This window comes from Colossoma macropomum, unplaced genomic scaffold (genome assembly GCF_904425465.1).
Source record: "Colossoma macropomum unplaced genomic scaffold, Colossoma_macropomum, whole genome shotgun sequence".
NCBI classification, from domain to species: Eukaryota; Metazoa; Chordata; class Actinopteri; order Characiformes; family Serrasalmidae; genus Colossoma; species Colossoma macropomum.
Genome location: NW_023494804.1, coordinates 30,513,780 through 30,541,515, shown reverse-complemented (window position 1 = coordinate 30,541,515; position 27,736 = coordinate 30,513,780). Strand labels below are relative to the sequence as shown.

Sequence of the window (27,736 nt, the reverse complement as noted above, 5' to 3'; positions counted from 1 at the left end):
AGAGTAGTGGTAGATCTTAGTGCAGCTTTTGATACTGTTGATCGTTTCCTAATGGCCTCTAACTGCAACCATCAAGCCAGTTCCCGCTAGGAAGCAAAACCATCAGGTTTTATTCCTAACAGCCCTGCAAACACAGTTATGTTGTGACAACGTACTGTTTCGGTGCCCACAGTGTCTTCTGCTTGATGCTCTCTACATTGTCACAACGTTGAAATGTAATTCCTCAGAAAGTTATGACAGTGTCTGACAACCTTCTAGGAGGTTGTGAAAACGTTGATGAGACAGCGAAAGTACCGTGTTGACTGTATGTTGTCACAACCTCCTAGAATCCTTAATGAGTTCTAATTTAATCAATATTACAGTTTTTGATAACGGGTTCTGATCGTCTTCAGCTTGGCTTACGTGAGTTTCAGTAGACTGTTTGTGTTTTTCTGCGAATAAACCCAACATTCATGTCTTATCATAAGAGTTTCCATATTTAATTACCTTATTATCGGTATGGCAGCGTTAAGATACATTCAGTGTAACTCTTGTTGTTGTTTGTGGTTCACTGTTCTTCCTCATAAAACCAATAAAAACACTGTGGTGGCAGAGCGGCACTGACGTCATCAATAGGCTGGCGGCGCATGTCAGGCTGAGAGTGGATGTCTGCAGCCAGACCCTTCTCTACTATTTTAACTAAGTAATACTATTATAGGCTTAAAGAAAGGGAAAAAACTATAGATGTTCTATGTGAAACTCGTGAACCCTCTTTCATCACTTATATTGATGTAAGTGGGCCGTACTGGTGCAGTGCTGAGGGTGGGAAGGTAATGGCTGGACTGGTTGCTGGACTGGACCTGAAATACATAGTCAGTTACGCAGTGAAGTACGTTTACACTCAGTTTACGTTCTGTATCGACAGGTTTGTCTTCATTTCTGTTAAATGTTCAAGTTAAACGTTGACAAAAACAAAAATATTTTCTCTTTGGGCAACTTAATACATTTTTAAATTAAAACTTTATTAAATATGATATTGATGGAAAATTTTGAGTTTCTCAGATTGTTTCAATCAGCTATGAATGTGACATTATGAATATAAAGTTGCAGCATGCTTTTGTAAATGCTGGCAGTAACTGCAAAGAAAAAGAGTTAATGTCCTCCTTCTCTTCAGCAAGTTACACTCATATCCTCCTGAGAAGAGGTTTCAGGGTTTTTTTTTCTATGTAGGATATCCGAAGTGACATGCATTTCACTTCCCATCTCCCCCACTGTTTGTGTTCATTTCGAGATTGTAGGAGAATCTGATTTTAAATTAGCGCTACAACTCTTTCTCTTAGATGTATGATGTATTTGACACATTTCAGTGGTCTTTATGATCAGGTGTTAGGCTAAATATACATGCATACTGCTTAGATAGAGACTTGTGCAGTTTCTCCTCATTCCAGAACACTTTGAGTGGTCTTTGTGACCTTGTCGGGGGTAATAATATCATATTTATAAAGAATTATTAACAGTTTAATGTATCTAAATGATGGTTTACTGAGTGGTAAGGTTGGTCTGTGGTTGTGCAACTGTATTTCTATAAAACTAATAGCATGCAGTAACAGTAGACTCAGCTGAACAGTCTTAACAAACCGAAGCTCAATGAAAAAGAGAGGAAGGACGTTTTATTTCTGAACAGTAGTAATTTTAAAGATGCTGTTCTAAACTCCTTTGAAAGAGATGTTTTTCAGAGATTGTTCTTGCTTAATCTGTTCTTTTTCTGTACTACAGTGGTTTGCAATATTTCATTAAATTGTTCTTCTTACTTAGGACTGATTTTTAAAAAGCTGACATGAAGATGTTATAAAAGGAATAAGAAGACGGCTGTCTTGACTAAAAAGCCTTTTTTTTCTTAAATGGAAAAGCAGATAAACAAATGGTCGTCGTGTTGTGGTTTACACTGTTAAAAATGAGAGGTCAGCTCAACTCAAAACGATATAGTAACTGATTTCATGGACACAACTTGTTGTTCACACAACTCAAACTTCTTAGTTGAGTCAAAAGTTCTCTGAATTTCTTTAGTTCAGCATCTCGGTTAGGTAAAAACAAATGAACGTATCTTATATACTCAGCTTCCCCACCAGCCAGGACTCTCTCCATCACATAATCCTTTTTCCTCCTGGGGACACACTTACAGATGGCTGTGGAATCACTGGGGCTCAAACTCACAACCTTCTGTTGGGGTGACAGCTTAGTCCACTGCACCACTCAGGAACACATGAAGCAGCTCAGATTTTGTGTCTACAAATGTTTAATATACTGGAGAAAATATTTGTTGTTTTAACTTTACAGCATGACATCGTCTCATGTGGTGCACCTGTATAATAATTCATCCCAACAGCAGGAGGTTGTGAGTTTGAATCCCAGCAATGCCACAGCTGTCTATACCCAGAATCCCAAAAAGGAAAATATGCCAGATGTGACTGCGTGATAGAAGGAGCACCAGCTAGTAAAGAAACTGTGTAAAAATACACAAATTCAGTTTTGTATATCTAACTGAGATGCAGACCTAAAAACAGTAGCTGAGAGAGTTTTTGACTCAACTAAGAAGTTTGAGTTGGGTAAACGTCTGTGTCCCTAAATTGAGTCAACTCAAGAAAAGCCATGTAATCAGTTACTATATCATCTTAAGCAGACTTCTCAGTTTTTATGGTGTAGTGGTTTGGTTGGTATGAAGTGTAATGTCAGTTAAGAGGCCTCCATCATCCATACATTCACAGTTAATCTTGTTAATTGCAGTTTTACCCTTCTCCCCCCTGTGTTTGCAGCCTAAGTGCAGGCAAAGCCCTTGAAGAATTGGAACCATTTACTCCGAGTAAACAGTCTTTTCGTCTGTCAAGGTCACAGTATGATGATTTAGTGTGATCTTTTAACTAAGTTGAGTGTGCACCGGAGATCACACATGGCACTCAGTAGCACCCCTTGTGATGCCTTGTGACATTTCTTAAGCGTGTGACTCTCGTGCTGGTGTGAGTCAGGGCCTTCTCCTCGGAGCAAAGGCGTAATACTGAGGAATGGAATTTTTTCTGTATGCCTACAAGCCTACAGCCCAGTTTGTCTTCCTCTCAAGTCTTCTTTTTGTGTGTGTGTGTGTGTGTGTGTGTGTGTGTGTGTGTGTGTGTTTGTGTGTATGCAGACCTGAGGAGGTCTAAAATCTGGTGTAAGCGGTTGAACTGTTGTGGAGTATTATTAAACACCAGGCTCAAAGAAGTGAGACAGTATATAGAAGAGATTATTATCACTGTTCATCAGCCTTTGATGTTTATTAGAACGCTGTTTGCTAGCCTGTCATGTGCTTTAGGTCCTCGGCAATAGGATATAACTGGAAATACAACATAGCCTTTATATTCAACTATTGAATTTTTTCATTCCATTTTGTTTGGGAAGGAATGTTGATAATGAGAGTTGAGGGTTTATGGGAAATATTATTGAGCTGAAAGGATTTAGGGGGATTATATCATTCATGTCATTTACATCAGGACCCCCATGGACCCTCACAGAGCAGGTACTATTTGGGTGGTGGATCATTCTCAGCACTGCAGTAACACTGATGTGGTGGTGGTGTGTTAGTGTGTGTTGTGCTGGTCTGAGTGGATCAGACACAGCAGTGCTGCTGGAGTTTTTAAACACTGTGTCCACTCACTGTCCACTCTGTTAGACACTCCTACCTTGTCAGTCCACCTTGTAGATGTAAAGTCAGAGACGATAGCTCATCCTCTAGTCCTTCATCAGTGGTCACAGGACGCTGTTGGCTGGATATTTTTGGTTGGTGGACTATTCTCAGTCCAGCAGTGACACTGAGGTGTTTAAAAACTCCAGCAGCACTGCTGTGTCTGATCCACTCAGACCAGCACAACACACACTAACACACCACCACCACATCAGTGTTACTGCAGTGCTGAGAATGATCCACCACCCAAATAGTACCTGCTCTGTGAGGGTCCATGGGGGTCCTGACCACTGAAGAACAGGGTAAAAGGGGGCTAACAAAGTATCAGAGAAACAGATGGACTACAGTCTGTAACTGTAGAACTACAAAGTGCACCTATATAGTAAGTGGAGCTGATAAAATGGACAATGAGCGTAGAAACAAGGAGGTGGTCATAATGTTATGCCTGATCAGTGTATATCACATATATGACGTATATCACATAACATCAGACCAAAGAAAGTACAAGACCAAGTGGATATCCTCACTTGTTTTTTTAGACTGTCCATGTAAGGGTGATCAGCCTGTCATTGGAATTCTACTGGAATTAAAGTATGGTGACTGGTTCAGGGTTCAGTAGAGTGACCAGTGTTGTAGCCATTAGGTGCTATGCTAATTAAAAGTTTTTCCTACAAAAAAACATACATCAAAGTCAAGAACCATTTGCAGTCTTAACTTTAAAGAGTACACAAGACCCTCTGAAGCCCTACAGAAGTGAGAAGAGTGTATGTATCACAAGACCTTTATACTACATTAACTAAAATCCGGTTAAATTATTTTTTGGTTGTCCTGTTGTGTTTTGGCTGGAAGTATTTTCCTGTTCTCAAGTGTCTATCACAGTGTCCAGTCATTATTCTGTATACAGTGTCCTGGAGAGGAAGGTTCCCAGTACATGCATTCATAAGTGTATGTGTGCGTATTTGGATGTATGTGGTGGAGCTGTAGGCCGTGGGATCAAACCAGGCCTCTGCAGCTCGGGTTTATTTTTCCTTCAGCTGTGACTGATAAAACGCAGCTGTCCAAATGTGCATCAGAGCAGCGTGTAAGCCGTTCGAGTGCCTGGCGTGGATGGCCTGGCTCTCAGTCCAGCCATCTGCAAGCAAACAGATCAAACCAGGCTGCTGTGCTCCCCCGCTGCCGGGGTTGAGAAAACAGCTGGGATGGACGCGCATGACCAGGTCACGGTGCGCTCCTGGACCGATGCACTTAAAGGGCTCCATTATTCCCCCTGGGCTGCGTAAACATGGTGGAGAAATGAGTTAATTCAATTGGATAAAGAGCTGTGAGTCATCCGGCCTGGTGATCCACATTTCTTTGGTAACGTTTTGCTTCCTGGCTGCCTAAATGAAGACCACAGCGGGTTTCTAAAAGCAGATGCATGGTATGTCCAAAAAAAGAGTGGATTACGGTTCACAAGCCTTTCAGATGTAGTAGGGCTTATAAGACAGGACTATAGTACAACCCCATTTCCAAAAAAGTTAGGATACTGTGCAAAATGTAAATAAAAACAAAATGCAATAATGTGCAAATCATTTAAGCCCTATATTTCATTGAAAATAGTACAAAGACAACATCAGATGTTGAAACTGAGATATTTTATTGTTGGGACGGGGCAACAAAAGGCTGAGAAAGTTGTGTAATGCTAAAAAACACCTGGTGGTTGATTGGCAACAGGTCAGTAACATGACTGGGTATCAAAAGAGCATCTCAGAGAAGCTGAGTCTTTCAGAAGTAAAGAGGGGTTCACCACTGTGAAAAACTGCATGAGCAAATAGTGCAACAATTCAAGAATAACGTTTCTGACCGTAAAATAGCAAGGAGTTTTTGCTTTTCATCATCTACGGTACATAATAACATTTACAAGTATCCAGAGAAATCTCTGTATGCAAGGGACAAGGATGAAAACCAGTTTTACTGGCCATGATCTTTGGGCCCTCAGGCGGCACTGCATTAAAAACAGACATGACTCTGTAGTGGAAATCACTGCATGGGCTTAGAAACACTTCTGAAAACCACTGTCTGTGAAAACAGTTCGTCGCTGCACCCACAAATGCAAGTTAAAACTCTAAAACACAAATAAGAAACCATACAAAAACAGGATCCAGAAACAACGCCGCCTTCGCTGGGCCCAAGCTCATTTAATATGGACTGAGGTGAAGTGGAAAAATGCGTTGTGGTCCGACGAATCAACGTTTGAAATTCCTTTTGGAAATCATGGACACTGTGTCCTCCGGGCTAAAGACCACTCAGCTTGTTATCAGTGCACAGTTCAAAAGCCAGTGTTCATGATGGCATAGGGGCGCATTAGTGCATTAGTGTGAAGGCACCATTAACGCTGAATGATATACACATGTTCTGGCAACATATGCTGCCATTCAGATGACGTCTTTTTTTTTTTACTGTTTTTATTTACATTGTGCAGCGTCCCACCTTTTCTGGAAATGGGGTTGTAGATAGTTACATCTGTTTGATGTTAAAGGTATCAAAAAACTGGTGACTAGTTTAGCAAAACATCAAATTGTTTTGTGCTCTAAAAATGTCTCAGTGTAGATGTTGGTGGGCTTAATAGATATGTTTTAGGTCCATTTGAGTGTTCAAGAACACTTAAGCAGTCATCCATGATGTCCTCTTTCACTGGTGTGTCAATAAGTGGCGACACAAAGGCCAAATTCCCCATGGGGAAGGTGAGAGAATACACAAATAAAATGAGACAGAAGTGTAGACTTTAATAAGTCAGGCAGTGGCTATAAAAATGTCAATATCCAATGTTTGGGCAATAAAGTTTAAAACAACCTGAGCTGTAGTGAACCTGCCTGGGAGAGAATAATTGTTCATTTTGACCCACACACAGTGAGGAGGATAGTTTCTCAAAGGATCACGATTGAAGATTAGCAAAAGATGGTAGAATTTTGGGGTCATCAAGTCTGCAAAGTTACAGTTAGACACTTTCTATTATATCTAATCACAGACATAAGCCGTGTGTCTCAATTCAGGGGCTGCGTCCTTCGGAGGCTGCTTTTTGAAGGCCGATTGCATCGCAGCAGCGCAACTAGACTGTCTCAGTTCGAAGCCTCCTTCAAATGCGGCTGAGCCTTCTTTTCCATGGCGACGAAGGATCCAATGGGTGGATCCTTCACCAGCCAACATATCCCGAGTTTTATTGTGTGCCGGCGGGGATTCGAGAACATGGTGGCATCAACAGAGGAGCGAATGGTGGAACTTTTGCACTCTATAGTCAGAAGAGACCAAAATAGGGCTTTTTTGGCAACAAATGCTGAAGGTGGATTTGGTGTAAGAAGCAGGATGGTTCTACAGAAAGGAACCTCATGCCGTTGTTAAACATGGAGGAGGATCTGTGATGTTTTGGGGCTGATTTTCTGCCAGTAGCCACAAGAAGCTGGTTATGATACATGGCTTCATGGACTGCATTAAGCACCAGGAGATTTTAAATGAAAATCTAACTACTTCTGCCAAAAATCTAAAACTGGCTTGTGGTTGGATCCTCTATCAAGACAACGATCCAAAACATCTGTCTCAATTTACACAAGAATGGTTCAGTGACCACAGAATCAAGCTTTTGACATGGCCATCCCAATCCCCTGACCCAAACTCCTTTGAAAACATGTGGGGTGAGCTGAAGAGGAGAGTTCAAAAGAGAGTATCTAGGACCCTGTTGAATTTTGGAGAGATTCTGTTTTGAGGAGTGGTCTCAGATTTGCTGCTCTGTATTCTCCAATCTCAAGTGTTATAGCAGAAGACTCACTGCTGCTATTTTACATGTTTCTCACATGTTTTTTAATAAAGCACAAAGACGTTTGGAGCTGACGATATATAGAAAACGTATCTCCATTTTTGTCATTTTTCAGTTTTTGGCATAATTTGAAAATGCCTGTTATTCTTTACAATGAAATGTGTAAATTTCATGAAGAATGGACCAAAAGAAACGACCCAAAATTACTTGAAAAAACATTTTGGTTCCATTGACTTACATTAAAAGTAAGGTATGTTTTTTCCTTCTCCTGTAAAGTTACTATGTTTGGAGATACAAGGTTTTCTTCCAACAACAGCAATATAAATATTAATATGTAGATCATGGATGCACAATTGTAATTGTTCGATTTTTGTTCAGAACACAAAATCAGCAATTGTCCAATTTTATGAGGTAAATGAGGTGAGTCAGGTAAGTGCACCCCTGCAGTATTTGATTGCTGCTGCTACATCTGTACCAAAATGTTGTAGCATAATTTTACATGACTCATTGTGTTACATGTCCAGTTGCCTCTAATCTTTATTATTTTTGATATACTTTATTTGATTCATGTTATTTAAATAAAGTGGCAACTGAACTGGCAACTAAAGAGCAATTAATGATGTTTATATTTATAGTTTGGCTTATAAAGTCATGGTAAATGGAACCAAACTTGTCTTGGGTGAAAAATTATTTTTTTATTTATTTATTTATTTAGTAAGTTTGAGAGGAAGAGATAGCAGGCTCTCATTCTGTCAGTTGGGTTCAGCTCGACCCAACTGTTAAAGTCTGGAAAGCCCTAGAAAACCAGATTCTTTGCTGTTTTCCCAGCAAATAAACTCTTCTCTTGTTTGCATGGCTCAGTCTCGAATAACGTTTCATTCATGTATTGTTAGTCAGTCTTGACCTATGTTGGAAGGATGGCGTTTCCTGTAGGGTATTTTTGTGTGAAACAGAGGTGGAGCCATGCACTGGGCTTATAACTGGGTCACATCAGAGGCGTATTACAACTTTAACCAGCACAACGTCCTTCATCCCTCTCTGAACTAGAGCAGCACACAGACACTCCTGAGAATAGCATAGAAAGAGATGCAACTATGGCCCAAAAATAAACTCCCCACAAATGTCAGTGTTTTCAGAGCTGGAACTTAACCCTGTCGTTAAAGGGGAGAATTAAAAGCATAAAAATTGAAAGAAGTTGGTGATTAACATTCACAGTAATAGCACTCAGTTTTGTATCCATTTGTCAAATGTAAACCAAATCTGTATATGTAGTCTCTCCCTTTCTAAGGAGAGTCCTTCAGGACTTTATTATACAACAAAACTTTGACCCCACAGTTAAAGTAGTTACAGTTGACAGCCCCAGTTACTGACCTGTTCAAATAGAGATTTAAGAGCTGGTTCTGGTCCTTTAGTGATTTATCTCGTATGTTTTTCTGGGTTAGAACTGAATGTGTCTGTCTGTCTGTCTGATCGTGCGCGCAGAGAAGATGAATCCATCATAGTAAGCTCTCGGCTGGAAATAGAGTTGCTATTGATCGCTGTGTAGGAGCCCTCTGTCTGCTTGCGCTCTTTGTGTAATTGATGCCTTAAATCAATGAAAGAGAGAGCTGGTTAGAGGCGTGAGATCAGCATTCCTAGACGCTGTGAACTGGAACGTCTGTGTCAGCTCCCCGAAAGCTCCGAAACACCCACCCCTGTGGCACTCCTGTGGCTTCCTTTAATTTCAGACCTGGAATGGAGGAGTTGTGAAGCATATTGTCGCTGTCTGAAGGAGACCTTGTATCTCCAAAAATGGTAACTTTCCAGGAAAAGGAAACTTTAACTCTGAATGAAAGTTAATTTAACTGATTTTTCAAGTAATTTTAGCCCATTTCTGTTGGTCCATATATCTGAAAATTTTAAGAAAATAGCCACGTTTACATGCAGCCTAATAATCCAACTCATAGCTCAATCGGAATAGAATACCTCCATGTAAACACCTCGATCAGAATAGGCTAGTCTGATTGAGGCCATTTCGAATGCAGTTTCTATCCGATTGAACGAAGTGGGTAATCCTGTAAATAATCCGTTAAATAGAAGAATAATATCCGTGTAAACGCCTGTATCTGATTACATTCCCTGTCAGAAAGTTTAAGTCCGTTCTGATCGTGTTCGTCGCGTCATAGTGAAAGTTTATACCGTTCAACATGGCGGAGCAGAAACTGGTCTGCAGAGGAGACGAAGTTTATGCTCTGATCTTTAAAAGACGGCGGTGGGACGGACGTCCAGCTTATGTGTCTCAGAACACGACGTCTTCCTCTCGGCCTTCTTTAATAAGGACATGTGAAGGACGTTTTCCTGAGTCTGACATCATTTTAAAGCAGTTAAAAACACAAGCGCTGCTCACTGCTGCTCATCTCACACAGTTCTCTATGCATGTGCACCATTTAAGATCTGACTGTTGGTAGTGTGCATGTAAATGGAGATTTTCCATCGGATTGTTGAGTCTTTAATGGGAATGTTTTCAATTGGATTGGCAAAAATCTTTGCATGTAAACACAGACAATGTAAAGGGCAACTGGAGTTTTTTAAATTGCGCAAAAAAGTAAATGATAAAAATAGAGATGTAAGGTTTTGTCACAACAGTGACTTTATATTCATGATTGTTGCTAATAGTGATTCAGTTTACCAAACTAATGTTTTGAGACATGTTGATGTTCATTTCAGTAAATAAAACATCTGATTCAGTGAATCATTGATTTATGAGTGAAGTCTAGTCATCTCCTCTATATTCAGTGTGAGTCAATCAATTTTTGGTACCTCTAAATGCACAAAGCATGGAAAAGCAGTCCACTACAGCCTTCAGAAAGAAAACATAAGCGATTGTTCTTAATATGTTGCAATGCAATATTTTATGTTATAATGATATGAAATTAAATTGTTTGGGATTATTCATTGAACTTTGCTATAAAAGTCTTCCGTTTATAACACTGATAAACATTGACATTGTATGTTCCAAAAATGTTGATTCAGATTGACCAATTTATTGAAAAGAACCAGTTCCAAAAAATGATTATTTATTTGTTTTAACAAGTCAAGCACTGCTAGTTGATAGAGCCCAACTGATGTGTTGTTTGGCTGTTAATATTGGCAATATTGATGACCCACTGTTTTATTGGTATCAGCAAAAACATCACCTGAACTTTAGCATGAAAACAGCATGGTACAACACGCAGAGAACGATATTGGTATCAGCCACAAAGGTTTTATATCAGTCGGGACCTTCTTGTTGGTTTGTTAAATGACTATTTGTTTGATATTTGTTCGTAGCTCAGTTCATTTATCGGAAAATTCCAGAACCAGCTGAGAACTTTTCGTGGTTCTTGGGGCAGAAACTACAAACTACATACACTACAGTCTCTATTGAAAACAACTTTGTCCTGAACTTGTTTTAAGTATAATATGCTATTCATATTGCAACATTGTTGTAAGCATGTTGTTAATCACCCTTAAGTGGTCAAACAGTGAGACTGTCCATGTTGTCTCTGTGTGTTCGTATTTGTGTAACTCACACTTTTCTTTGTGCTTCTTTTCAGTTGGGGCTTAAGATGAACACTGGAACAGGAGGTAAGTGAAACTGAACTTTATTTGTATGTACAACCCCATTTCCAAAAAGGTTGGGACGCTGTGCAAAATGTAAATAAAAACAAAATGCAATGATGTGCGAATTATTTAAGCCCTATATTTAATTGAAAATAGTACAAAGACAACATATAAACTGAGAAATTTTATTGTTTTTCAAAAAATATGTGCCCATTTTGAATTTGATACCAGCAACACGTTCTAAAAAAGTTGGGACGGGCGCAACAAAATGCTAAAAAGTAAATGCTAAAAAAATACCTGGTGGTTAATTGGCAACAGGTCAGTAACATGATTAGGTATAAAAGAGCATCTCAGAGAGGCGGAGTCTTTCAGAAGTAAAGATGAGGAGGGGTTCACCGCTTAGTGAAAGACTGCACAAGCAAATAGTGCAACAATTCAAGAATAACATTTCTCAACATAAAATAACAAAGAACTTTTGCTTTTCATCATCTACGGTACATAATTACATTAAAAGATTCAGAGAATCTGGAGAAATTTTTGTATGCAAGAGACAAAACCAAAAACCAGTATTTGCTGGCTGTGATCTTTGGGCCCTCAGGCGGCACTGCATGAAAAACAGACACGATTCTTTATTTGAAATCACTGCATGGGCTTAGAAACACTTCTAAAAACCACTGTCTGTGAAAACAGTTCATTGCTGCATCCACAAATGCAAATTAAAACTCTAAAACACAAAGAAGGAACCAGATATAAACAGGATCCAGAAATGCTGCCACCTTCTCTGGGCCTGAGCTCATTTAAAATGGACTGAGGTAAGCGGAAAGATTTTCCTGTGGTCCAACGAATCAACAACTGTGTTCTCCGGGCTAAAGACCACTCAGCTTGTTAACAGTGCACAATTCAAAAGCCAGTATTCATGATGGTATAGGGGCGCATTAGTGCACATGGCATGGGTGATGTGCACATCTGTGAAGGCACCATTAATGCTGAATGATATATACATGTTTTGGCAACATATGCTGCCATCCAGACGATGTCTTTTTTAGAGAAGTTCTTGATTATTTCAGCAAGACAATGTCAAACCACATTCTGCACGTATAACAACAGCATTGCTCCATATCAGGAGTCCGGGTGCTAAACTGACCTGCCTGCAGTCCAGACCTGTCACCACTGAGTGTTGTTAAAAGAAGAGATGATAAAACACGGTGGTAAACAGGCCGCTGTCCCAACTTTTTTGGAAACGTGTTGTTGGCATCAAATTCAAAATGGGTATATATTTTTCAAAAAAACAATCAGAATTTCTCAGTTTCAACATTTGATATGTTGTCTTTTGTACTATTTTCCTTTAACAATATGGTTGACATGGTTTGCACATCATTGCATTCTTTTTTTATTTACATTCTGCACAGCGTCCCAACTTTTTTGGAAATGGGGTTTGTATACTGTCTTGGTGAGTGTGCAGTACTGATGTTTCTTGGCACTTGTAATCATAATAATACTAATATAATCATAATAATAATAGCTTAAGTTAACACAGGCCTCCACATATTCTCTCTATTACATTCTCTCTCTCTCTCTCTCTCTCTCTCTCTCCCTCTCTTTCACACACACACACACACACACACACACACAATGCCCCTTCACCAGTATCCATTTCCATGCATGAAGACAAAATTGGATTTCTGAGAATGACTCAGGCCTTTCCAGCATGGTGAAACTGTACCACCCAAAAATAATGATAGGTTGTTTTTATTTTGCACCACACATTCATAGAAAAACACACTTATACAAAAGGATCAACCACAATACAGAAAACACACGTTGTTTGGGTTAGACGGTCTTTGAGTAGATCCGTGGTAGCGCAGATTTAAAGAATAGGCGGATTTTAGATGGCTGTTTTCCCCAACAGCACCTTTCTCTCTCAATTTCACTTCTGTCAGCACATTGTCACCATTCTTGCTAAACAGTCATGGTATTGCTGGGAACCGTTCTGTGATCTCTACATCAGGATTGTGAAATGTTTCTGTGGTTTTATGCTGAGACAGGCGTGGAAGAGTGGGAGGTAATGGCAAAGTTCATGACTCAGGGCCAGCTGTCAACTTTAGAAGGCATGTCTTTTGGAATTATTAAGAATGTTCTGGGGTTTGAGATGCATATAAAAGGATTTTATTCATGTTTCTGCATGAGTCTAGAATAAGGAATAAAGAAGGAATAAGGAATTAGAATTCAGTATATTCCTACACACACTGCCATTTAAAGTTCGGAATCACCATTCAAATATATGGAATCATGGTTTTAAATAATATGAAAGAAAAAATTGCTTACAAATAAATGTGTTAAATGATTTGTATATGGTTATAGTAGTTTATAGGTTTCAGATAACTTAAAGGAAGAATTTCGGGGAGTCTTGAGTGCTTGTTCTCCTCCAAGCACTGTCCAGTGACATGGTGTTAGCCCCCAGCTTGGCAGCATCATATGATCAGGGGGGATTCAAGAAGTTTCAGTTTATAAAATTACAATTTCAAATTATAACAGAACAATGCAGTGAGCAATAAGTGAGCATAAGGTTTATTATGTAATTTTACAAGGTCTCAGTATGAACCTCCTCCAGCTGTACAGACAACATCAACGGCATAGTCAAACTCATCCCATACTGGATTGAGCATGTCGGGTGTCACCGCATTCACAGCTCTTTCAGTGTGATTTCGGAGATCATCCAGTGTTGTGGAACCAACTACGAACGTAGACTTGGAAAGTGATGATTAAATGGTGATCTAATCTCAGGGCAGCTGATAAGCTAACCTTTTGTTATTTAGTTCATCATGTTTCAATTTGTATTATCAAGTTAAATTATAGTCAGGTATTTCTAAACTTTTGAAAGAGTGTAGTTCTTTATGAATCTATTTACCAATTCCTGGATGTCTGTGAGGGCATTGTAGGGAGCATACTGTTCCTTCTTCGTTTGGAGTTGTGTTGCTTTGCTGAGGCAGTGCTATAGCATTGATTGACAGGGCCAGGCGTCAGACTGACCGCATTCGGGCAGCACAGGGCCAACTTTCCTGCTGCCTGACCCCACTCAGAGTGTTTGTAGAGGATTCGGGTTTACCTCGTCCCCCCGTATGGTGGGCCATTATCAGGAGCCTGGTGGCCTTCCTCCTGCTGGACGGCAGTGGGGAAGTGTGTGTGTTCATGTAATGGGCCCCCAGAGACCTCGGGTGGGTCATGGGTCATGCCATTCGAGGGGCCTAGACGCCCTCTCACACGACCTCGATGGAGACAGACGGTGGCTGCAGAGAAGTGTGTGCGCACGTGCACGTGTGCACATGTATGTGTGTGCATGTATTCCTTTGTGTGAGGTGGTGTTTTTGTAAAACCATAAGGAATGCAGTGTGAGTGAGTGTTTGTGTCAGCCTCTCTGTTTGTGAGCTCCGTATATCATGTTACAGCAGATATCCAGATTATTACAGTGTGCTGTAGTTCACACTCATACATGGACAATGGGATTGGTCAGCTTATGCTTCTCAAGGAGTCTTGCTGGTTGATACACATGCATGTTCTTTGGTTTCTTCTCTGTGAAGTGCATCATTCCCTTATGTGACCTGCACTACCCATTTACAGCACAGCTTTTACTTAAGCAGTAGAACACGAGAGGGAGTGTGTTACCATCAAATAACATCACGGCCGAAGGCGAGTGCCGTAGATCATCACAGCCATGATGTTAATATTAATAAACTGGGCCGTGAACGCGGCATTTAATATGTTTTAATGTCAGCAGTTCCTTCCGCCAAATTATAGTTCCTTAACGAGCAGCTTGTTGCTGCGTCAGAGTAACGAACTCCGCCCACTCGCTGCACAGCCAGCAGTTCGTTCTCCAGCTCCTTACACTAAATTCCCAAACTGTCATCACCACTGAGCAGCTTTTCAGTCGGCAGCTGTGACAGAAGAACAGCTGAACAACCTGGAATCAGCCAGAAATGAACCCAACACCATTCGCCAAACGTGTAGTCTGATCTTCAGAGTCTGACCAAATTAGACTGAGCCATAAAACTGCCGCAATATCAAGTTCAGCTCAGTTTTGTCTTTTTTTGCCAGATCATTATTAATGTTGTTTTGTTCCAGCCGTTCTGTAAAGCATCTTACAGCCCATTTAGTTTGGCGAATGGTGTTGGGTTCATTTCTGGCTGATTCCAGGTTGTTCAGCTGTTCTTCTGTCACAGCTGCCGACTGAAAAGCTGCTCAGTGGTGATGACAGTTTGGGAATTTAGTGTAGTCTCATCTTCAGAGTCTGACCAAATCGGCTGTCGGTCAAATGTGATCAGTGTCCATTTTCTGTTTGTGGCAAAGTAAGAAGTAAAAACATTGAAATAGTTTGAGCGTCTCCTACAGCTGTCAAAGTCGTTGCTTAGCAGCAGCGTCTCAGTGGAGTGATACAGTGTTTGTGAAAAAACCATGATGTTATGGTGAAGTAACAGCACAGTTAGAACACTTCTCAACCAATCAGCTCGTGTGGCCGGAACTAACTGTTGTATAAAGTACCATAAATCATTCTTATATGGTGAATACAACGGAGAATTCAATCAGCACCAACCTAACAACACAGATGGTCCATTTGGCTTTCAAACAGTGGAGCTGTGTTTGAAGTTCTCTATTCCCTGTGTTGACACTGGGTGATATGAACAGAATGCCAAACATAGATTTATACTGCTACTTAATACTATTATGATATGGTCTTCAGTATTTTAAATGCAGTACTGTGCAAAAGTCAGAGACCATTGTTTATTTATTTAAGTTCCAGTCAAAACAGTCATTAAGTAAGATTTTTCAGTGTTAGGGAAAAAAAAATTAACAGAAAATTAAAACGGTCCTCAACAAATAATTAAATATATTTTTCCAGCATTTAGTGTGTCCACGTTTTTGGGAGACGTGCTTAGTTTTTCAAAGAAATCTGCTTGTTCCAAATCTTCAAAGTTCAGTCTTAGTTGGTTGCATATTCTGATTTTCACAATCTAAGTAATCCAAACAGATTAGTGATGTTGAGGTCTGGGCTCTGGGGTGGTCCATCTGTTGTTCTGAGAACAACAGCAGCTTCTTTCTTTGATGAGCAGATGTTTGTGTATTTCTTTTTCTAGAAGAAACTACACACTTTTTCAGAACCATATCATTGATTTGTCTTCTCACAGTGGAAAGATGGACAGAAAAACCTGTGGATGTTTTTAGATCGTCAATATTTCAGTAACAATACGCGAATGACATTGTGCAGCACTACCTTACATTGGAATATCAGATGTCCTATATAGAACGCTCTTATGAGGAACAGAATTAGTGATAACACAGCTTGCACACACGGTTTCTCAAACGTAACTAATAGAATTAATGTTTTTACAAAGATAGTTGTTCTGTTGGCTTGTTGTGCTCCAGACGCAGCTTGCTGGCACAAGTTTTTAGTGCCTGCACTTTTCAGGTGGAAGGTTATGTCGGACTAGACGGCTGGGTTAGCTGACCAGATAGCTGTACATCTTGAGCAACATGAATGCAGAACATTGCAGATAACATTAAAATGGTCGATTAGACCACTGTTCTCCTCACAGAAGTGTGTAAATCTTCCAAACAAATGACACATTGCACTATGGGTACTTCCTTCCTGCTAGGTTACATTGTTTATACACTACATATTGTGGGAATTGTAGGAATGTACTGGATGTTCTCATCTATGTTCCTAGACACCACTACAAAATTGCAAACTCCGAAAATAGTGCACTGTCGAGAGCAGGACACGGTTTTGGACATAGGCCAGGTTTCACTTATTCACTCAATACCACTTTGATGTGTATATATATGTGTGTTTGGCAGGCCACTCTGTCTTGGCTCCTCGTTCAACTAGTGCTTCTGTGCTGTGTGGCAGAAATGCATTCCGATAAGTCAGTGTGTTTTGTGCCTCATTCCTCTGTTCTCTTTCCTCCGGGTTAAATTTAACCCAGCCTGCTACTGCTTCTGCTGCTGGCTGTGGAGCTGTTTTTTCTGCTTTTCCCCACTGGGAATGAGAGGAGACAGTGGATGAGACAGTGCTACAGAGCAGGCTTGTACATGGGCTAGTGTGTAGGCTCGAAGATGAGTCTAGCTGTTGTAACACGTGCAGAATGTGGCTTGGCATTGTCTTGCTGAAACAGGAACATCCCTGAAAAAGACGTCATGTAGATGGCAGCATATGTGTGCGCGCCTCAGCATTAATAGCACCTTTACAGATGTGCAAGTACCCACACCACTGGCACCATAGATATACATACCTAGATGCGGCATTGGGTCCAGTCAGGCTGTCAACGACGGTGCACATGGTGAAATCCCTAAATTCTTTGCAATCGTGCGTTGAGCAACATTGTTCTTAAGTTGTTAGACTCATGCACTTTTTTCTCAAACTGGGGACAGAGCATGCTACATTTATAAATGATCATTTATAAAACATCACCTGTTACCTATTCACCTGTTAACCTGTGGAAAGTTCCAAAACAGGTGTTTCTGATCATTCCACAAATTTCCCATTCCAACTTTTTTGGAATGTGTTGCAAGCATCAAATATGGAATTACTGAATATTTGTCAAAAATCAATGAAGTTGATAAGGTGAACTATTAAATATGATTACTTTGTGCTGTTTTCAATTAAATACGTATATAAAATCACTGCTTTCTGTTTTTATTTGCATTTGTCAGTTTACATACTTTTTTGGAATTGGGTTTGTACATTAATGACGCTGCAGAAGCTACACTTGCTATATAGTGCTAATAAATGTTATAAATGCTATAAAGGAGCATTAGTCAGATTTTGTAGTAAGTGGTATCCTGAATTCTTTAATGTTGGCCATGGAATGATCTCATATTTTCTAGTGTTGCTATGTTTGCAGTATTCTTGCAAATTATTATGAGTGTAAATATTACGGTAAATGTTTTGTGTCACTGTCTGATGAGCATTGTTCAGATTATGTCAGTGTTGAGGGAAACATCTGTTTCCTTCGTTCACTGTTTTAGAAAATTTAACCTCTGTTTTGCTGTTCTGAAAAATCCCACATCATACAGCAGGTGTGGAGCATTGGCTGGACCTCGGCCTAGCAACAGATACTAAACCTGTATGAAGATAAGTTCTATATCAAAGCTTTATCTGTGCTCTGATTTCAATTTCTGTTCTTCGCAGCATTTCTTTTTGTTCCTCCTCTCCATTTCAAAGCCTCTGGTGTTTATACTGACAGCGCAGTGAGTGTGAGCAGAAATAAATTGCCTTTTATATGACTACAACTTCTGTGTAATTAGATTAATAAGATGAAAAAGGCTTTTAGGGTTCTTTGATGTGAAAAGTACCATTCTAGGAAAACTTGCTGAGTGACATTTGTTCACAGTGGTGGTGAGAGAACCCAGGCATCTGAAGCATTTAGTGCATCTAAAAGCTCCCTAACAGAAAGCTGTTACATGACATGGTTACAGATATGTAGCTTGTTGCCCGAGATGTTGTTTTATGTTAGTTTTACAATAGGTTTTTGACTTAAAAACATTTTTTAAAAGCCTTTAGTGGCAGAGTAGTGTTATAAGGTAAAAAAGTACTCAAAGAAATATATTTTTTTTCTATTTTAATTTCCACTATTTTACCATTATCGATATTACATATAAAGCTCAGAAGACACATAGAACACACATAGTTCACTGATTATTTTAACCCTCTATTGCACAATGTTGCCTCAGGGCAACAACTCATTTTTCTCACGTTACAATAGCATCATATATATTTAAAGACAACAATAGGGTTAACAATAAAGGAAAGAGTTTGAGTAAGTCAATAAAAGCATGTACTTGGTCACACTATCTCTTAGTCGGCACATTTAAACCTCAGTTTTAACATTCTGTATCAATTTTTTTATTTATGAGAATTTGTAGAAATGTTTGTTGCCTAGAAGCAACATTGTATGACATTGGATTTGGGCACAAGCCAGGTGTCACCACTTCAGGGAACACGGCTCTATATTATTTCTTCCCATTGTCGCACAAAACTCCAAAAGGGCCCCTGCACACGTTATTTATTTTTTAATGTTTTTTAATTTAATAATCAGGTCTGAAAAAATAAATCAAGGACCATTTTATGCAAGAAAAGTGAATTGATTTTTTTTTTTACATTGTTCTCATAATACATGCAGTAGAGGGTTAAATAGCAAATAAAATGGCTTGGTATTGTAGACATCACAACCCCTGGTTCCTGTCACCACCACTGCAAAGGAATCCAAGTTTCTCTAAAACTGTATATTTTGAAAAATGTTATGTTACTGTTATGCTGTCAGTCTTTCTGCTGATAGTAAAACGGGCACAGTTTACTGTAAATATGTCATGATACTTCCTCTGAGCCTCAGGCGAGAGACAGAAGGCCTAAGAGCTTTCTCCTGGAGCAACCTGGCCCTGCGGAAACAGGAAAAATGTAATTCTGCAAAAGTCCCTCCCCAAATCCGACCATGGGATTTACTTTATACATCTCACCCCGGGAATTAAAGTGCAATAATGCTGCATTATTTTTATAGATGCTTAAGAGCTTAATGAACACTGTGATCCCAAAATTTCAATTTCATTTGAACTTCAGCCTAATCCTTTCATTGTGATGTCCCCTAGCCCCAGTGACCTACAGAGACATGCGAGGAGGACGTGTATGTGCGTAGCTGTGTGAATCACATTTATTCCAGCACTGTCGTTCCATCCTCGCTGAGTGAGAACTCGGACATTCCTGCTGCTCCTTCCAGAAGAGTGTCCACTCACTCTTTTTCCGTGTCATGTATTAGCAAAACAAGGCCCTGTGTATGTGTGTGAGGTAAAGACCCCATTTTCTCTTAATCTTTTATACATTCAACCCTTTATATTCTGGGGGCATTAAGCCCTGTATAAAGCCAGCACAATCAGATAATGGTTTGGGGACGTTTCTAGCCTATAAGCCAGACGTCTGCATCTATTCAGCCCACAGAATTCACGAACATTGGGCCTCAGATCTGTAATACACTGTATTAATCACGGTAGCCCTCTTTCGTGATTGATGGAGTGAGGGAGCGAGGGGGTTAGAGACATTGTTTTAAGTCTTGGACTCCGGGCTGGCTGCATGCATGGCCTTTCCTCTGTGGTTAGCCATCACTGTCTGCCTGGGTCAGCACCAGACCTGCCTTATATCTGACCTCCATATCTTCTTCTGTCAGAAACCATGTTATCAGCATTTGGCATAAAGCCGAGGCTCACTGTGTTCGAGGGTGGGCTGGGACAGAGGAACACAGGCATAGTACCTTTGAACTAGATTACTATACTGTTGCTGTTCATAGAAAAACTCAGATTTTTATTTTGCTTTTTTTTTATCACCTGCACTTTACAGTTTACTTTGGGTGAACAGTTGGTCAAATTGAAATGGTGTAAAATTACTGGCAGTTAGAAAGTTACATAAACAGATGTTGAGAATTTTTCTTTCTCCTACAAAGTTTTTTCTTCATCTCCTTGTTTTAAGGATAGGGAGGCAGATTTACTAAAATAGGCACTCGTTACAGTCTACCAACATTTTGCTCCAAAGGCAGTGGTCTGCTTATTGGGTTATCTCCTGAGAATTTCCATACAAATAAACTGTTTAGCTCTTGTGCTTCTTATATGAAAGCCTGTTTCCAACTGGTGGGTTTTTTTTTATTCCTGTTTCTTTCAGGTTGGAAGGTCAATTAATTGGGAGGTCAATAATTAATAATTACTTTTTAGTAAGATTTTTAGTGCATAATTATTTTGACTGCTTTATTTAAAAAAAACATTTTCAGCATAATAAAAAAAAATTGGAGAACTGAGTCATTATTTTGACTTTCTGTTTCAAAACACGTTTGTTTTTGTCTGGTGGGATGAGCTGAACTTGAGTTTCGTGATGAGTGCATTTGAAAACTGTGCAATATTGTAAAATCCCCGTGTAATTTCCTTTAGTGAAAAGTGTTTGTTTAGGACCTGTATGATTTTTGAACTCATGGTGAGCATAACCTCTTAACTCCGTGCAGTGCATCAAAAGCTGTGGCCTTTCTTCAGCAGAAGTCACAGCACACACAAAGGAACAAGCAGCTTTAGTAATTCAGAGTTTGTTCAGCCAAAAGAGTTTTTTATACATGCGTTTAACAATAGTTTGCAACAGAAGATGGTCATTCTTTAGTCAAAAACACCTTGATGAGGGCTGTAACTAGTGTTAGAAAACTAAAATGAGCAGCTTTTAGATGGACTACAGTCCAGTGGAGAAACAGATGGACCACAGTCTGTAACTGTAGAACTACAAAGTGCACCTATATAGTAAGTGGAGCTGATAAAATGGACAGTGAGTGTAGAAACAAGGAGGTGGTCATAATGTTATGCCTGATCGGTGTATGCTGCACAAAAAGTGTTCAGGAGGTGACAGTGAGAAATATTCCCCCCCTATGTATTGCAAATTAGTGGTAGAGCAAAGTCAAAATTTTAAATTGTCTGAAAAGTCCAAAGGAGCTGTAACTTTGCAGAGAGCTGCAGGAGTCACCACCCAGACAGAGATAAATGGAGGATTGATAAGAGTATGTAATGAACGTGTCTAGAGCTGGCTCTCAGCATGAAGCATTGAAGCAATTTTATTATGGCTCAGTGTTTTTAGCCATTCTGTCATGCTCTATCTGTCTCTGCCTGCCGGAATCAGGCAACACATGCCAAAGCTACTGTTTGACAAATGTTTACTTGCTCCAAGTTAAGAATTAGAGCATTTCTGAAGTTCTGTGTTTTTTTGCTGTGAGATGTGTGCCTGACAGAAATACTTTTTTAGGCCACACTGTGACCCAAATTACGCTGCTCAAGTCATCAGATGGTACTGAAACAGGAATATATTAAAATTTAGACACTGAAGCCTAGTCATGAACCTTTGTGAGACATGTTAGTAGATAAATATACTGTGAGATTCTTATAAGCCAGATGCAGTGTATGCATATAGATCTTTATGACTCGATTTAATGGGATTCTGTGTTTAGCATCTATGGATCTGGGCAACCTCATGGCATGTGAGCACTGTCATCTACTATCATGTCTATTTTTCATACTAACGTTCTGTTTTTATAGTTCCCCTGGAGCCTGACCTAGATTAACTCTTAAATGAGTAAACTGTCATCATTTCTGGGCCTGACTTGTGTGTGTGTGTATGTATCTGTGTTTGTATGTGTATATGTGTGTATGTATGTGTGAATTTCTACACATAGAGAAGAGTAGAGATGTTAGCTTTTCATGATGTGTCGTACAGAAGCCACAGTCTTCTGAAATATGTGTAGCAAAAGAGCAGGATTTTCATGTTTCTATAGAAAAGCAGCCATTATTGGTTACATCAGTGGCTCTCAAGGTGGAGTCTGTTAAGTATAACAAGAGGTCTGCGATTTTAGCAAGTTTTAACACTTGAAAGGCCAGAATTCCATAACTATAGTGCTAATTTTGACCGTTCACATTTTTTGTGCTTATTTATCCCACGGCAGAGAATACTATTAAAATAAAATATTTTTGTATTATTGCATAAGAAGTGTCTGGTTAAAAATTTTAATTTTTGAAAATCATTTATTAATTAATCCGTAAGTGCCATTACTAGTACTGGACATCATAGGCTATACAAACACATTGAATTATATCCTTCTCTAAGAAAAGCTGTTTGTTTTTTAAATGAATTACTTGCTAGAACTTTAAAATGTAAAAGTAATGTTTCATGGTGGCATCTTGCTTTTTTATTACTAAACGTCCAAACAGTCAAATTGACCGTCATAGTAAATTAGATGAAATATTCGTATAAATTGCATGCTTACTTGTATTCATAAACCTAAAAATATATATATATTTTTTTTTATTTTGTATAGTTAGAATATTATTTAGCATAATAAACGTGAACTTCATTCATGACAGATCTTACTGCTGCTAACTGCACTTTGTATGACTATGTAATAACTATGTAATAAGCCTAGACTATGTAATAACTTCAACTCAGGTCACGTTCGACGCTGCTGCTGTTTTGCTCAGATGGGGCTCAACCATCTTCAGCACCACAGTCTCTTTTAGTCACAGTCTGAGTGTTTGTATCTGATCTTTGTCCAGATGTAGCACCCCTTTCACCGTATATTTGCAGCTGGACGAGTGACGAACAGACAGATAAACAAACAGACAGACAGACGAAGTACAGAAAGACAGATGAGCTAGCTTGATAGCTCTGTTATGCCCATCTTTAACGTTCTCTTGGTAAGTTTCTCTGACTCAAACAGGGATCGGTCGTAGGATAACACGGTTTTGTTAAAATTGTGTGGGCAGAAAGAGCCACATCAGCTTTGTGACGGGTGTGGGGACTGCTTACTGAGCACCATCCAAGATTAGACTACCCAGTTTACATTGAAAGAGGAGAATTGTAGCAAAACATATCAGCCATTCAGTGGACATTGGAAAGTTATTCACAGTACATACTTTACACATGTATATTGTGTGCCCACAAGAACAGGATTAATCCACTTACAAAGAAAACATGGGTTCAGGACGTCTACCTATAAAATCACTTCAGACTTGATTTAATCCAACAGAGCAGTCAAATTATGCAAACATTCACTTTTGTGGCTTTGGCACATATGTGGCGATATTTCTATGATCAAAGTGCTTCACAAATGCAGAAATAACACTATTATTTTCCGTGTGATGGTTAAGACACTCTCACGTAGTGTCACCCAACCCCCCACCCCCGAAAGCATTCCATCAGGGATTTCTGATTTTATCAAATCCTCTGTTCAGATAATCCACTACCATAACCACAGAGATTAACTTCATTCTGATTTTCTCAAATAAATACGTAACTGTCCCTTGAGGGAAATCCTCAGCCTTTGTAGTGAGGTCACAGCTTATATAGAACTGTGTCAAGTCTATTCTCCACAAATGGTTATTAGGGTTTCTCTCTGTTAAAGTGAGAGTGTAGGTGGTGTGTGAGGTGTTGGGGAACTTGTAACTGTAGGTGTTGGTTTGAGGATATAAACATGTTAGTGTCTGTGAGTCTTTTGAATGCATTTACACACCAATCATTGCTGCAATATTAAAGAAAATGTGTTTTTCTACTTTTTTTGACATTGCTGATACACCAATCAGGCATAACATTCTGACCACCTCCTTGTTTCTACGCTCATTGTCCATTTTATCAGCTCCACTTACTATATAGGTGCACTTTGTAGTTCTACAGTTACAGACTGTAGTCCATCTGTTTCTCTGATACTTTGTTAGCCCCCTTTTACCCTGTTCTTCAGTGGTCAGGACCCCCATGGACCCTCACAGAGCAGGTACTATTTGGGTGGTGGATCATTCTCAGCACTACAGTAACACTGACATGGTGGTGACGTGTTAGTGTGTGTTGTGCTGGTCTGAGTGGATCAGACACAGCAGTGCTGCTGGAGTTTTTAAACACTGTGTCCACTCACTGTCCACTCTATTACCTTGTTGGTCCACTTTGTAGATGTAAAGTCAGAGACGATAGCTCATCTGCTGCTGCACAGTTTGTGTTGGTCATCCTCTAGTCCTTCATCAGTGGTCACAGGACGCTGCCCACAGGACGCTGTTGGCTGGATATATTTGGTTGGTGGACTATTCTCAGTCCAGCAGTGACACTGAGGTGTTTAAAAACTCCAGCAGCACTGCTGTGTCTGATCCACTCAGACCAGCGCAACACACACTAACACGTCACCACCATGTCAGTGTTACTGTAGTGCTGAGAATGATCCACCACCCAAATAGTTCCTGCTCTGTGAGGGTCCATGGGGGTCCTGACCACTGAAGAACAGGGTAAAAGGGGGCTAACAAAGTATCAGAGAAACAGATGGACTACAGTCTGTAACTGTAGAACTACAAAGTGCACCTATATAGTAAGTGGAGCTGATAAAATGGACAATGAGCCTTGTAGAAACAAGGAGGTGGTCAGAATGTTATTCCTGATCGGTGTATATTGAAGTTATCATGGTACATTAGTAAGAGCTGTCTGTGTCTGTAATGTGTGGCCAGCAGTCTTGGTGTTGGAAGAGTAAAGGCACATGTATGTGACATGATTAGAAACATGAGATTGGAGGTAGGCTGTCAGGCTCTGGCATGGGGAAGGTCCTGACAGAGCACAGAGGAGCATTCCTCTGCTGCAGAATTCTAGCGGTGGGCATTCTGGCTCTTTTCAGTCAGATCAATCAGCTCAGCTCAACAATATGAGTCGACTCTTTCGGTTCCCGAACGGTTATTCATTCGGTAACATTGTCAGATATTTTGTTCCCAAATTAGTGATATTATCTGTAATTTAATTTTCAATAATACCTTGGTCTACTTTCTAATTAATCAACAAAATTGGCATTATGTTTGTTATTAAAAAAAAAAATTAAGTCAGGTAGGTAATTTCACTGGGTGAATTTCAAGAGGCAGGGATCACCGAATAGTTTCAAGTTTATTTGTACAACGTGTCAGGACATTCATGCATTGAAATGCTTGTGGTGAGGCTCAGATAATCACTCTACAGAAAGTAAACACAGTAAAAATAAAAATACAAAGAAAATACTGAAACTGAGATATATTACATATACACAAAATATATAAAAAAAACCCTCTTGCTATGTACAAATATATTTATATTAAATAAGAGATATGTGAAGAATATATACATTTTATACATTTATATGTTTTAGGCAGACAGACAAAACTGTGAAAACCACCAAGAACAAAACCAGAACAAACTAGCACAACAAGCAGGTTTGGGAATAATGAGTGGTCATGAGTTATGGAGAGCTGTCTCTGCCTCCCCACCGTGACCCAGAAGGATAAGTGGTTTAGATGATGTATGTATGTATGTATGTATGTATGTATGTATGTATGTATGTCTCTGCCTCCCAACCTCCGGACTCCATTACCCAGAACCCCACTCTGGATCACATGATCTCCAATCACCCACACATGACTCTCCACCGGTCTGCCTCACCTGACTACTCACACCTGTTCCTTGTTCATATGCCTTATGCTTTATGCTTCTTATTAGTTTAGTATATAAGCCCAGGCTTTAGCTTAGCTTCTTTGTGATGTGCTGTCTTTGTTCTCAGAGCCTTACTGAGCCGTCCGTCCGTCCGTCTGTTTGCCTTATCATGTGTGACCATTGCCTTGTTTGTGTTTTGACTTTGCCCTGTCAGTATTGTTGTGCTTTATGGTTGGACGTTGCTTTTTGGACCCTTATGGTTCCTGTTTCGTGTTTTGGCTTTTGACTTTGGACTGGCTGACCTTGATTTTGGATCCTCCCTTTGTTAATAAACCCATTTTACTTAAGTGTGGTCTGCAACTCTGTCTGAGCCTGACAAGATCCAGGAGGGCGGTCAGCTGCATCATAACCCGCCCATTTGTTTTGTGAATTAAGTCAGCTACCAGTGTTCATCTAATAGAGCTGGTTCAAAGAGCCAACTTGTTTGCAATCAACACATCACTGACGTACCTTTTTGACATTTGCACTCTGCAGCATAGCATTGATTGAATATTGTCTCAGCAGTTTTCTCTGTTGGGATGCAGGGAAACTGCTTATGGGCTGTTTTGCTTCGGCTGACTATTACTTACAGCTCACAAGCTTGTGAGTGTGTGTGCTTGTATGTGTTCATGTGTGGGTATGTGTGATGGTAAATGTGTGCAGTCTAATCACACTCACGCTGTGTGGTATTCAGACGTGATGAAACTCCAAACCCACTAAATAAAACATGCTGCGTTTTCCAGGCTGTAAAAGGAAAATAACTATGCTCAGCAGTTAGCTGCATTTTAATCTGTTTATTACCATTTAACCAGCTTAAAATTTCGTACATCTAGGTGATGAAGAGTTGAGTGGGGAATTTGAAACCTCAGCACAGATCACACGCTGCTTCAGTAAAGATATTCTTATTGTTTTGTTTGTTTCGTAAACAAGCATTGGTTAATTAGGTTGCTGTGCTGTTAGTGGAAGTGAGGAGAGGTTTTAATGAGAGTGCTACTTCAGCACTCAGAGATTTGGCGAGTTGCCTCTTTCTTTCCCTCTTCCTCGCTCTCTCTTCCACTCGCTTTCTTTCAGTTTGAGAGGTGCTGGCATCGGGAGGAATTTTCCAGCAGACTGTGCCACCTGGTCTCGCCCACTTGGGTGGCACTGAGTTTCCCGTCCTGTGCTGGCAGGAGGCTGGGCACCCCTCAGACTAAGCCTCAGACTCAGACTTACTCCACATTCCAATGCATCTGCCAGAATAGAAACTGAGAAACTGAGGTGTGATATAATATTGCACTTTTAACTGAAACAGCTGAAAACCTTTATTAATGAGCCAAAGAGCATCTATTTAAGCCTTTTAATGTGTTTTTTCTCCTTTGTGTTTTCTCAGTACAAATGATCACATTACATTTTAGATGTAAAGAACACAGTAGTGTTAGATAACAGTGCATCCGGCAGCATGGTGCTGCTTTTATATAGTGAGAGAAAACATGGTAGCATGCACAAAGCTCCAATTCCACATGCTTAGCATTTGGCCAATGAAAAAATGCATGTGGCTGCAGACCAGAATGAGAACAGGGAAGTGTATTGCTGGTGATAAATTAGGTCCAAGATAGGACCAGTTCTTTATGACTGACTGTAAACCTCAGATTTGTTAACCTACATAGCA

General features: G+C 39.8%; 1 protein-coding gene across 1 annotated transcript in view; it reads left to right on the top strand.

Moving 5' to 3' along the window:
• Nucleotides 1–27,736, top strand: part of stard13a (StAR-related lipid transfer (START) domain containing 13a) — a 125,516-nt gene that overhangs the window by 14,232 nt on the left and 83,548 nt on the right. The window contains exon 4 of the mRNA XM_036594619.1: nucleotides 11,060–11,090. Within this exon, the coding sequence (XP_036450512.1) occupies nucleotides 11,060–11,090 (31 nt within the window). The remainder of the gene's footprint in view (nucleotides 1–11,059; nucleotides 11,091–27,736) is intronic.